Below are 13,818 nucleotides of genomic sequence, written 5' to 3'. Positions count from 1 at the left end.
CATATTTGTCAGGTAGTGCATCAACGTGTTGCTGGTGATTTACGACATCTAATGCTGACTCTTGGGCTCATCGTTTGGGAATAAATTGCACAGGAGCCTCAGAGACGTGAGATGAGTTATGCATTATTTTCTTCCAGTTGAAATAATCAATTTAGGGGACGCTCATTTGTTATGGAAACGAAGCATTCTGTCCAAGAGGGAATTAGGAAAAAAATCAAAAAAGATTGACTCCTCACAAGGTTATTTCCTAATGGACTAAATTTATTGACCAATGAAGTCATTTATCATCACCTGTAATGTTAGTTACCATGACCAAAAAAAACAAAAAAAAAACAGTTTAGTTCTAACAACATATAAAACTCTATACTGATGTGATTTTGTTCTATATTGACACACAGACAGAAGTCATGTTCATGTTACCTTAATCCTTGAAGCCGGGGTAGGCAGAAATCTGGAAAAGGCTAAAACAATGGCAGTATTTGAAAATACAACGTCCTCCTGCAGCTGTCCCTTCTTTGTCCTGAGCCCCTCCCACCAGACGACCATGGTCACATGCATGCACTTCATACAGTAACACAGTGTTTCCCATACATTGATTTATTTAATCTTACGTCACTGTAAAGTTGCACACGGCTCATTCCCTCAGCCCCAGCCACTGTTGCCAACTTTTTCACTATATTTAGCAACATTTCAGACTCTCCTTGCGACTTAATTTCTAACAAGCAACAAGCAACTAATGTAACCACTTATTCAGACCATCGGGGGGAAAAAATAACAAAAATATATTGTGATTCATTACCATGCATGTTGCTCAGAGTAATTGCAGTCCACGGCTGTTTTGTGCAGTAGGTCGGTGACAGGCTGGAGGGGAGGAGACGCCACTCTGACCGGAGTTCAGTTGTCGTGAATTTCCATGTTTAAGGTGAAGCTCTCGCTCTCTGCATTACAAGTGCGAGAAAGTGTTGCACTTAATTGTAACCGCCATAGCTCTCATGCCATTTAAATGGTTTCTTAGTATTTTTCTGTTGATTTTAATTCGGTTTAAAGTTTTAGGGCTTCCACAGATGCGTCATGACATCATCTAGCGACTTTTGAAACTAGTGCTACTTGGAAAAGAGCTGGAGACAATGGCCCCTGCTTATCTCTGTCTGTTAATCAGACTACAGATGAGACAAGAATTAGCAGCTAGCCACCCAACAGCCTCCCGCCGCTGCGGACTGTCTCCGTAGGAGCAGCTCGAGAGACGCAGCTTTGGTTGGCGGCTGAAGCAGCTCAGATCCAGCCAGTACAAACCTCCAAGTGGTGCTGGTGTCACAGCGGGCTGGTAGCCAGTGGTAACGCAGGCTCTAACAGGAAGTTTACGGATCCAGCAGGGAGTCGGGGCTGTCTCCTGATTTCCGGAGCTGGGGTTAGTGCCGGCTGGATTTGGGTTGCTGCAGCGGCCGCTGACTAAGGGTCTTTCTCCAGAGCTGCTGCCCGCTCTCGTCTCACTGAGGTGATTTGTAGCAGCAGGGAGCGTGGTGTAGAACACACTGTGATTCCAGGCTCTCGCTAACGTAAGCCACATAAACCTGAACTTGAAACTGCAGCAGTGAGCCTTTAGCTCCAGTTAGCAGCAGGCTAAACTATATGTGTAGTGGCTATATCACCATACAACAGTTTCCAGGCCACTTAGTCTGCAAGGTGTCTCGGTTTTCACTGGCGTCCCTGCTCCATTTTGTAAATCCAAATACTTACGTGGGGAAAAAAAACTTTGTTTGTTGAAAAGACTTTAACGAGGTTTATTTTGCAATGCAGAAAAATACAGAAAAACACAGCAGGCTTCCATAATCACATCTCGTCTGGTCCACTACAGACTTGATCTGCTATTACTCACAAAAAAAAGGTAAAACACATTCACGATAAAGCACGGTCAAAACCTTATATAAATCACAATGTCATTTTGTCATGCGTACTAAACTGCCTCACACATAACTTAGCCTGCATTTTAACAAAAATAATATAAGTAACTAAAGTTTAAGATAACTTTAGTTTAGTCTACAACTACGCAACATTCAAAACATACAGAAACCTTTGGAAAAACGTGAATATCTAAACCTATATATGTCAAAAACCAACATTAACGTTTTCACCAAGAATAAAATATGTGATTAAGTGGCTCTTAGAATGTGCAGCATTTCATGTCGATCTCTGACATGCGTCGCCTGTAATGATGTGTTTTTTTGTTTGGTTGGGGTTTTTTTTCATTTATTGTCAGACTCTCTTTTTATTGATAAGTCCATCATCTCTTTTTTGGCTTGCTTTGTAGTGTAGGCAGTGGTTTCCAACCCTGCAATAGCAACTTTTTCTGCAGGATTCTGTGACACTGAATCAGGCTTTCACCATCCGAACAAACATGCATCTGCATTTGCTGAACAACCAATAGGAATGCCCTCTCTCTGAAATGACCTGTGATTGGCCAAAGTCGAGTTTGGCCAATCAATTAGATTTTCTAAAACCTGAAAACTTAGGATGCATGTTAATATCAGCATGTCATTGGTATCGGCAGATATTGGCTTTAAAATAAAATATCGGAATCGAACAACATGCTGATTTTTGCTGATATGACAAACCTTTTTTTTAATGAACAAACTGAACAAACATAAAACATCAACCCTAAGTTGAAGTTTGTTTTTTTTTCACAATGAATGAATTTTACATACTTCAAAAAACATTGTATTTTATATTTCTCCATCTGCTGGTGAGCCATCACGTGAGTATGCATTATTTGATGTTAATTACATCACAAAAGAGACTTAACAAGCCCTAAATTAAGTGGCTGTATTGATATTATTATCGGTTATTGGCCAAATGAGTATTTATATATTGGCATATCCAACTGCAAAATAAAAAATCCAATATTGTGCATGCCCACTGAAAACAGAGCCAAGAGGAGGTGCAGAAGTCTCGTGCTCTCTCAGACCACTTGGATTGCAATGTGCTCAATGATATTTTTGCCCAGTGAAGCCAAAATCAAACTGCCTACTCCAGCTCTAAATGATCATTTTCAAAGCTACATGGTGCATAAAGACATAAGTCTACCAGGTATATTAACCACAACAGATGCAAATATCTGCTCTCAGGCTTAATGTGTAGGCCTGGGAAATATATACAGTATATAATATATTCTGCATTATAACCTGAAGTGCTCAGGAGTGCTGCCATAGAGCAATCACACTGACAGCATTGCATTTAGATGGCCATTTTAATAAATAACTCACTGTTTGCATTATAGATATATGGGGAAAGTTTCCATTTAAAGTGAACAGTTTTATGCTCTCATCTCTCTCCTCGCTCAGATAACACATTTATATGATATAGAAACCAAATCTCCTCTCGGGGCTATTTCGATTGCTCTGCAGCAGCTTTAACTGCTGCTGCTTCCTATAGGTGTGTGCGCAGACTTTGATAAATGCCTATCGGACACATTCGTGATGATCTTAGCCGCAAAACATCCATCTTTTTTTACAAACCTGATCAGCATCATGACTGTTAGTCAAACAGGCATAATGCGTGAAATGTGTTTTAATGGGAAAATGTTTTCTATTAATAGTCCCTAATGATTGGAATTTTCTGAATGATTCATGTAATTAGAAGCATTTTAGCTGCAAATTATTCCTCACAGGCCACATGCACACGAACGCACTGTGGAAATGTGTGTGTTAGCGTGCATGATGTGTTGCATTTTGATATTCTGTTTATTGCAGGCATCACTTTGCTGTTTCGGATGCCCTCTATGCTTGAGTGGTTTGCATTAGGATGCACCGCGTTTAACATAGCTCAATTTTAATTAACAACATATTGGATAAGGGAGTTTCTGCAGCTCAGTTGTTGCTGAATGAGAAATAGAACCATTGTCGCATTAATAAAAAGAATTAGATAATCAATTCGATTTAGCCTCATTTTATTCCTAAACCTGCTCTTCTCTGCTTTGTCTTTATCAGTCGTCCACAGTGCTCACAGTATTTAGCTGCTCCAGACTCCCTGCTGTCATCTCTTCCTCTGTCACACTGTCTTCCTGTTGTCTCCACAGTGGGAGGAGGTTAGCGGCTACGACGACTCCATGAGCCCTATCAGAACCTACCAGGTGTGTAATGTCCGACAGCCCAACCAGAACAACTGGCTCAGGACGGACTTTATCCCCCGCAAGGGCGTGCTGCGCGTCTACGTGGAGCTCAAGTTCTCCGTCCGTGACTGCGCCAGCATCCCCAACATCCCCGGCTCCTGCAAAGAGACCTTTAATCTGTTTTACTACGAGTCGGAGGGGGACACGGCCACAGACACCAGCCCTCTGTGGAGGGAGAACCCTTATGTGAAGGTGGATACTATCGCCCCAGATGAGAGTTTCTCTCTGCTGGAGGCGGGCAGGATCAACACCAAAGTGCGCAGCTTTGGCCCCCTCTCCAAGGCCGGCTTCTACCTGGCGTTCCAGGACCTAGGCGCCTGCATGTCTCTCATCTCAGTCAGGGTTTTCTTCAAGAAGTGCTCCACCACTATCGCCAATTTCGCAGTCTTCCCTGAGACCGCCACGGGGGCAGAAGCCACCTCCTTAGTGATCGCTCCCGGGGCATGTGTGACCAACGCTATGGAGGTGTCCGTCCCTCTGAAGCTGTACTGCAACGGAGACGGCGAGTGGATGGTCCCCGTGGGCTCGTGCACCTGTGTCGCTGGCTTTGAACCTTCGGCTGACGGCACTCAGTGCCAGGGTATGTGTGTTTAACAGACATTTGGACTTTTATTTAACCAAACCTCCTTTATATGCTCAGTGCAAGTCACCTCAGTCTGTGCCCTCTTCTCTGCATTTATTGTGTGGCTCCTGAAAGGGGGTGAAGGAGGGTGGAGGAGAGTATGAATTAATGAGGTGTTGCAGAGAGGAGCAGCATACAAATATTGCGAGTGCAGGACGGGAGGGAGAGAAAGATAGGAGGAAGGCACAAAATAGAGAGCCGATAGATTTGTGCGAGGAAAATGCAGATAATAGAAGTCCAGAGAAAAGAGATATTAACAGAGAAAGGGAGATAGTGTGAGTTAAAAGGTGTGAATTGCCAAAGATGGGATGGCAACAGCAGCCAAAAAGAGAAGAATGAAAAAGGAGGGAGGAGAGGGGGGGGGCTGCAGGAAGTCAAAGACAGAAGAGCGAAGCCTTCTCTCACCTGGGCGTGAGAAATAGTGTCTAACATGCGCCGTAGAGCTCATTCGTTGCCATTTGGCGGCTCAAGGTTAAAAGCTTGCCGCCAGCGTCTGATAAAAAGCCCTCCAGGGCTTCAGCCAGCGGTTTGCGATGAGGAAGTGTAATTTCCTCCACGGCCTCCCGTTAGTTAATCTACAGGCGGCCACACTCATTAACACCATTCAGACCAACGTGAGCCAACACTGCCACGCTAACATTAATCACTCAGACATTTCATTTCTTACCTCAGTCTGGCCGCTCGCTCCGCAGCCAAACGCCGCATGAGATGGAGAGAAGAGGAAGAGGAGGAGGAAGAGACAATAGAGGAGGGGGGGAAACATTAGTGTATCGAAAACAGGAGAATCATCGTGCCCTCCAAAGAGGTTAATGGATTGAAGCAAGACAGAGGCGTGATTCAGCAGCCTCTCAAAAACAGGCTAGGAAAACAAACAAATAAAAGAAAATGATGATGCAGTGTGTAATAGAAGAAAAATAAATCAGATCACAGAGTGTATAGAGCCTAAAGGTCTTGGTGAATCATAGTAGGGAAAAAAAATCATCTTATTGTCTTTTTATTGCAAGGTTTTAGAGCTACAATGCGGTGGCCATTAGCTGCGCTGATTTTCCCTAAAAGTGCCATTGTTGGGAATTAGGGTGGAACTTGTGTTCAAGCTGAAAGACCACTTAGCCTAACTAGTTAATCACACTCTATCTCTGGCTGGCTGGGGGTTTTATGAGCCCGCACGCTGACAGGACAGATGTTTGCCAGAGACCCCGCTTTTACACCACCAGTTAGGAATGTGGCAAACAGTGAAAAGTGGGGCTCTGGAGGCGGATATATCCAGACCTTTTGCTGCTAATCCCTTTTATCTGAATCCTTCTTTAGTGCGGGCTTATGCTGGTTTATCCTTAAGACTCGATATCAGCCAACCTTCAGCGTGACACTTTGGAATTCAAATGAATCGCTTGGACACATCGTCTAAAGATTACCCCACTTTGTATATTTTTCTGATAACTCTCCTGAGCTAATTTACGTCCGCTCTGATGTCCCCTTCATTTGAATTGATTTATTGGCTTATTATGGAGCTGTTTTGCATGCATGCGGAGGCCTTGTTTGTATGCAGCCGTGTGGTTTGGAGAGCTGAGGACACCACAGACACTGATTGATGGGTTTAGGGTGTATCCCTTTTCTCCCAAGCATTTTCCATCCCTGTTTGTCTGACAACAGCAATCTCCTGTCAGCGGTCTATCTTCATCTTCATCCTCCTTTTCCTCCTCTTCAACATGAGACTCAGCTGTCATCCCGGCTCTCTTTTTTGGGGGAGATTAATGTCACCCGGTGGAGGGAACGAAAATGAAAAGAGCACATGCAAATATATAGATAAGACCTTAAGTGTTCGCCATCTCTCACGCACGAATCAGCGTTTTCTGCATAAATATTGAGCTCCGCAGGTGCTTCACAGGAGCAGTTTTTGTTCCGTGACAGACGTGACAGCCGCTTGTCTTTTAGATAAGTGACAGCGCGGAGTGCCTTTGTTTTGTTTTGTTTTGTTTTGTTTTTTATTGTCCTTTTTGTTTTCTCTTCCGCCCATCCAGCTTGCATTCCTGGGACCTTCAAATCCAAATTCGGGGAGGGATCCTGCGCTCCCTGCCCATCCAACAGTCGCACCAGTGTACGAGGCGCCAACATTTGTCCCTGCCAGAATGGTTTCTATCGCTCTGACAGCGACCCCCCTGACTCCGCCTGCACCAGTAAGTCATCCTCCACTGCACAGGCTACACTCTTCAACTTGTGCTGAGAAAAGTCAGAGTAGTAGAAGTAAGATTCGGCAAATAATCAGTGCCAGCTTGCATCTGTCATCGTCTGTAAAGGAACATTTCAGCCACATCCATAAATTTCCTCTTACCTGCAGTGCTATTTATCTATCTAGATTGTTTTGGGTGTGAGTTGCAGGGTTTTTGTGATATCGGCTGAAGAGATGACATTTAGCTTGTGGTGCTCAAAGTTCCCCAAAAAAATTACATCTGAAAAACTTAGTAAAGGTACAGAATACCAGCCCTACTCAACAGCAGTGTCTCTTTTCAAAAACCATGCATCTACTGCTAGCTCAGCTAGCACCACTAAGCTAGTTAATGTTACAGCTCAGCCAAGGAGGACTTCATTAATGTTACACATCATGCTGTCACGAGCACGAGCCTCTCGTCAGATGCACGTTTCCTTCTGTGCTGTGATACGGTTGGCAGGTGTAGTTTGGTCGAAAGAAAAAAGTTTCTTCATGAAACTGCTCACAGCAAGGTCCATTTGTTATCTTTAATAACTGGGTCATGGTTTCTGGAAAGAGACATTGCTGTTGTTTTTCACATGTATTTTTTGGCGCTTTGAGCATCACAAGCCGAGTGCCATCTAGTTCCATTTTATTTTGAAAGAGGGCAGGCATCTTTACAGCTGATATTGCCAACACGTGGCAACTTATAACAAAATAATCTAGCCTTATAAACAGACTACAGGTAAGAGGAAAATATTTATTTTTGATTTGGGAGTGAACTGTCTTTTCGAAGTCCAACTAAAATCAAGATTTCACATTTTTGCTAAGAAAGCAGCACAGATGTCCCTGGTGTTTGTTTGTCTCTTCAAATAAAAACTTTAGTGCCTAGTTTTAGAAAGCAACAAACAAATAGGGCTGATTGAAATTAAATAAACGAACAAATTTAAAGCAGCTATAATTGATATTTTTAGACTAATAGAATGACAAATGATAAGAGAAAACAGTTGGACAGTGTGATGAGATCGCTCACAGTGGTGAACCTCATAGTTTTCAGGGTCTAAGGACAGAGGGATGCTGTAAAGCTAATAATGTGAGGCTAATTGTGATTTGTGATAATGGGCTTTATTAATTAAACTGACTTTAAAAAATTTACCCTTGGTTCAGCACCAGACTGAAGACAGACGCAGTCAGCGACTACCTGATGTACGTGGTGCAGTATTTAGTAGAGACAGACATTTCTCTCAGGAGTCGGTCCCTGTTTCAAACGGAAATTATCCGTTTGGTGTTAACTAGTCCGGTCTGGTGCTGACCGCAGCGTCCATGCTTGTTCTGCACGGACAGGCCTCTGAGAGAAGTTCCAGCAGTCGTGCTGATGGAGAGCGACATGTGCTGCCTTGACCGTGTAAAATCACCCCCCAGGGGCCTTCGCCGCGTTAAATGACACACAGGGCCCCGCAACTGTCTTCCCCAGATTCTCGTCACAGGAACACCGTGGACTCTGACATTGACCAGTGCACAGACAGGCGGGCAGGGACTCAAGCACCACCTCCGACTCAACACGCAAACACACACAAACACACAGGCCTGACAGTTCTGTCCCTGCGGTCTGTCAGAGCCTGTGCCAAGCAGCCTGTGCTTTGTGTTGGAAGCGGTGTGTTGCACAAGAGCGGCTCAGCCAGTCAATGGCCGGCAGCTTGGGCTCAGCGTGTGTTTTAGACGGGTGTCCAATTAGAAGAGCCTCCACTCTGAACTGTGTGTGCCTAATTAGAAAGGACAGGGCGAGTGAAACGCAGCTCAGGGCGAGCCGGCCGAGGAGCTGAACTCGGAGGACAGGCAGATCTGGCCGACAAGAGCTGATGGCCTGAGCTCCTCCTGTTCTCTTCCCTCTCTCTCTCTCTCTGCTTTGAGACAGGTTAGACTTTCTGCCGCTGGAAGCTCAGAGGGAGAGCCCTTCTCTTCTCTCACTGTTTAAGGATGAAAAGCAAACCAATCTTTGTTGCCTTCCTCTGCGGTTATCATACTTTATCCAGGTTTCAAACACTCTTCACTCAAAACGCAGCACTTCTTATTGAACCACGGTGGCCTTGGGTTATTCTGATACAAGAACATGAATTTCTATCAAGAGTGGATTAGCCGAGTTCCACGAGCACCGGTGGGGTTATGCATAGGAATGGACGCGTGCTACAGTGTGTAGGATTGTGCTTTTTATAAAGGAACATGACTCAGTGATGAACAGTGGTGTTCTGCTCGTGCATGACTATTTGGATTTATCCTCCTGTTTCTGAGTATGTTGATTAATTCATTTGCACCAGGAAGGATTCTTTCTTGCTGTTATGTTTTACCTGTTTACATTCACTTTTCTCCATTTTCAGGATTTGCTTCGGGGCATGTAAAGCAGTCTAACATGTTTATTTGTGAAAAAGGATTTTATTTAAGGAGTACTCTTACCCTATTGGGCCTGAGTATTATTTTAAAAATCATGATACCATTACCAATACATTCCCCTCAAGTAAAAAAAATAGAATACTTAATTTGATACTTTTTTTTCCTTCTTAATTTGACACCCATTGTGTAACGGAAGTATTCTGTTGCAGACACCATATGTGATATGCAGTGCGATATGTGATATTTCTGCCTTTTTTATGTTTTGGCAAATAACTTATCCTCATTTTAATGCTTTGTAAAAATAAACTTTATTGTAGAAGGGCAATGAGGCTCAGAAAGGGATGCAGTGTTTTTTTCAGCTGAGACACTCAGGTTGCATCTGATACAGAATATCTGCAGAAATAAAAGTGTAGAGGTAGAGTTCCTGCTCTAAATGAAGAGAAGGCTGAAGCACATAGCGAGAGAGGACAGACCCACCAATCTCTGTGGGTTCATTTTTCTCCTCCATTGTTGTTTTTATTCTGTAAAGTGACAGTCTTATGTGGTTTTTGTTCCACTCCTCCTCCACTGTGATTGGACAGCAAGGTAAAAAGTGACAGTGGTGAACAGTTACAGCGTTTTACCCATGCACTGTATAAATAATTGACGTAACTTCTGCAATGACATCCATCAGTTTGTGTACTTCCAGTTTGAAGCCTCAAGGTCAGAATTTCGGCAAGTGACATGTTGGTCTTTTGGTGCCAGAAGTGACCGTTTTTGGGTGAGAGGGTGGAGCTGTGGAGGAGCAAGTGGTAGATCTGAGCTACAGACTGTAGCACCGCCTAGCAGACAGCCTGTCACTCAAGCAGCTCCACCCTTAAATATGCATAACTTTGGGCCTTAATTAAATATAAACAGGTGAGTTATATGAAATTTCACTCATGCACAGTTGTCATAAATGTCAAAATTACCTATAGAGACCAAAATCTTTACTTGTACTAGGCTGTACATGTTTATTTCTGCTGGGATTTACTTTGTTTTGGAGCCAGTCTCAAATGGCCATTTGAGGAACTGCAGGTTTTGGCACTTCCACATTGGCTTCATTTTTAAGCCTCAGGAGATACCGCTTGTCAACAGTGCCGTATTACAATACTGCAGTTATCGCAACAGCCCTACCCAACCGTACTTGAAGTGTAAAATAATGGATCCAATCTATTAAGTCCAGCTGTCTGTGTGTGCAAATGTTTTAAATGTACTAAATGTACTTAAATCTGCAATTTTATGTCAATTGTTGAAACTCTGAGTTGCTGCTATTCTTGGCCTTTAAAAAATATTTTTGATCTCAGTGGGTTTAGCCTTTGTTTAACCTTGTTAAACAAAGGCTAAATCAATTTAAAAAAATATTTCTGCACATGAAATACTTCCATTTCTTGCCGTCTTACAGAGATATGAAAATGATTCTTGCACTGTTGAGGGAGGATAATGTAAGCACTGCATAGGGAACATGACTAAAGTCTCAGTTGTGTGTTTTTGCATTCTGCCTGCCCACCTTCTTAAACACCTACGTGTGTATGTTTGCACAGCGATCCCTTCTGCGCCTCGCAATGTTATCTCCAGCGTGAACGAGACCTCGCTGTCCTTGGAGTGGGAGGAACCCGAGGACACAGGCGGGAGGGGTGACCTCGTCTATAACGTGGTGTGTAAGAAATGCCTGCGGGACCGGAGCCCCTGCACACGCTGTGACGACAACGTGGACATCGCCCCACGCAGGCTGGGGCTGAGGCAGAGGAAGGTGGTGGTGAGGAATCTGCAAGCTCACACCCGCTACAGCTTCGAGGTGCAGGCGGTCAATGGGGTGTCTGGGAAAAATCCCACCTCCCCCAGCTACTCCACAGTCAACATCACCACCAACCAAGCCGGTTAGTAGACCAAGATCTGTCGATGACACTGGACGTGTCCGCAAACCAAGTTAATTCATAGAGATGCTCCGATCAATACCACTTAACGTTACGATGAAAGAGGCTGGTTAGTGGATCCTAAGTTCAGTCAATGTCAATGAGTGTCTTAATGAGCTCTTTGTATCCAGAGCAGTATGAACAGCAACGATAAACACTGTTGAAGGTGCTCAGGGCGAGCGACAGATGGAAAACTCTCAGGTGGAGCTCTGTTTTGCTGAAAGAGTTCCAGGAAAGGCAGATAAAATGTGAAGTTATATCTCCTCTGTCAGCACACTGTCAACCAGGCGTCTAACATTACATCACTGACAATGTCACCTTTCAGCATCTCCACTTAATATTTGCAGTGTCATCATCAACCAAACTGCTCAGCACCTTTCACAGACTGTAATTACTCTCCCTGTTAACCTGCACTTAATCCACCTTAGTGCAGTTTATGGACCCCGGACAATGATTGTCAGTCGAGTCACTTTCAGGCCTCACAAATCAATAAACTGCAGAACAGTGAAGGTGACACATGTACCGTTTTTCTTAAACCGTTCAGGTTGAAGGATTTCAACTAATAATTATCTTACTGTGATGGTTTGTGACTTCCAAAGAGAAAATCTTGGCAACTTAAAGCATCAATCCCCCCAATAACAAGTAAAGTAACTTCCTGGAACCTTAAAAGGACATTTCACCTCAAAATCAAAAATCCATATTTTCTCCTCTTACTTGTATAGCTGTTTATCAATCTGGATTGTTTTGGTGTGAGTTGCAGAGTGATGGAGATATCGGCCGTAGAGATGTCTGCCTTCTCTCCAGTATAATGGAACTAGATGTCACTCAGCTTGTGGTGCTCGAAGCAGCAAAAAAAAAATACAGTTGATAAGAGGGATGTTGATAGGTAACCACCTAACTGTCAACCAACAATTTACATTTTTGCAGATTAATACTATCATTTAAACAGTTAAAAAAATCAGATATGAAGTATAATATACTGCTAGAGATGATGAAACAGTGGCACTTGCTGCTGTGTATACTGGAGTCGAACACCGCCAGGGCAATGCCGTGATGTTGCTCCTGACAGACGATCACCTCTCAACAAGTTAATGACCCAAAGGCAGAGATGCTCACCTGAATCAGAGCGGTCAGTTCAACGTCTGCCTGATTAGCATTCGTTAACACAGCAACAGCAGATAACATCCAAAACAGAGACATCAAACACTGTCAACAAACTTGTACTGAAATGGTTCCACTCTGTCATTTAACCCTTCAGGTAACGTTAGCTGTGTGATGCAAACAGTTAGCCCTTTCACTGTGTGTGTGCAGGCAGGCCCGACTTTCAACACTCCTACGCAGAACTCACATTCCCGCAGCAGTAGTAGTAGTAATGATAAACGAAGAGAAAGAGAGAGAGTGACAGCAGGGCAAGGAAGCTTTGAGTAAAGCAATACGCCACATGCAGCTCTACAATGAAACAAGATTTACTTTAAAAAGCAAAACAAAAAAGAAAAGATAAGTCAATCTCAGCTCCCTACCTGCCAACCAAACCACTGTGCAGAAGGAAGCGTGCATGTGCTGCTAGCTAACCTGGCATCAAAGAGGTAGCAAACGCCAAAGCTCAGCCAAGGTGGACACCATTAGTACTTACACCTCATGCTTTCACGAGCCTTTCGTTCATGAGTAGATGCATGTTTCCTTCTGAGCTGATACAGTTGGGGGGTGTAAATTGATAGAGAGAAAATATTTCCCACATGAATTTCACAGCAAGGTCTGTGGATTATCTTGAGTAACCGGTCATGATGTCTGGAAAGAGACATTGCTGTTGAGTTTTTTAAATGTACGTTTTTGAACATCACAGCTGAGTGCCATCTAGTTCCATTATATTAGAGAGAAGGCAGAAATCTCCATGGGCTCAGCAACGCACACTAAAACAATCTACATTGATAAAAACACTACAAGCAAGACAAAGAACAAGTGTTCTTGATTTTGGGGTGAACTGTCCCTTCAAAGTCTGACTGAACTCAAAATGTGAAATTTGTTGCTAAGAAATTGGCACGCATATCGTTGGTGTTTGTTTGACTTATTAAATCATGTTTATTTGCAAAATGCACAATCATACACACTACAGCGTATAATGAACTGTGTCCTCTCTGATGTCCACCCGCAGCTCCCTCAGCAGTGCCCACCGTCCATCTGATGCGCTCCACCTCAGACACTCTCAGCCTGTCGTGGCTACCCCCTGAGAAACCCAACGGGGTCATCCTCGACTACGAGATTAAATACCACGAGAGGGTAAGCTCTGACTTTTTAGCTGGTGCCTCAATGTAGGTCACAGTGCTCACCTTATTGACTCTGAAAATCTGCTTTTCCAGCCCTTTGCAGAGAGAAGCATTTTTATGGATGCTGAAAATGTAATATTGAAATGTGAAGTGCGTGGGGGGATTGGCAGAGGCTAAAAACGCCTTTTGTTGGAGAGTATGGGCTGGTTGGACTCAGCGACTGGTGATGTAAATGCTGCGGCATTGGTTTGATTAAATCC

General features: G+C 43.6%; 1 protein-coding gene across 1 annotated transcript in view; it reads left to right on the top strand.

Annotated features, from left to right (window-relative positions):
- Positions 1-13,818, top strand: part of ephb3a (eph receptor B3a) — a 51,975-nt gene that overhangs the window by 18,995 nt on the left and 19,162 nt on the right. Inside the window, exons 4-7 of the mRNA XM_042497547.1 lie at positions 4,073-4,745; positions 6,806-6,961; positions 10,923-11,258; positions 13,447-13,571. Of these exons, the coding sequence (XP_042353481.1) occupies positions 4,073-4,745; positions 6,806-6,961; positions 10,923-11,258; positions 13,447-13,571 (1,290 nt within the window). The remainder of the gene's footprint in view (positions 1-4,072; positions 4,746-6,805; positions 6,962-10,922; positions 11,259-13,446; positions 13,572-13,818) is intronic.

The sequence above is a fragment of the Plectropomus leopardus genome, chromosome 12 (assembly GCF_008729295.1).
Source record: "Plectropomus leopardus isolate mb chromosome 12, YSFRI_Pleo_2.0, whole genome shotgun sequence".
Lineage (NCBI taxonomy): Eukaryota > Metazoa > Chordata > Actinopteri > Perciformes > Serranidae > Plectropomus > Plectropomus leopardus.
This window is presented reverse-complemented; position numbering and strand designations above follow the sequence as displayed.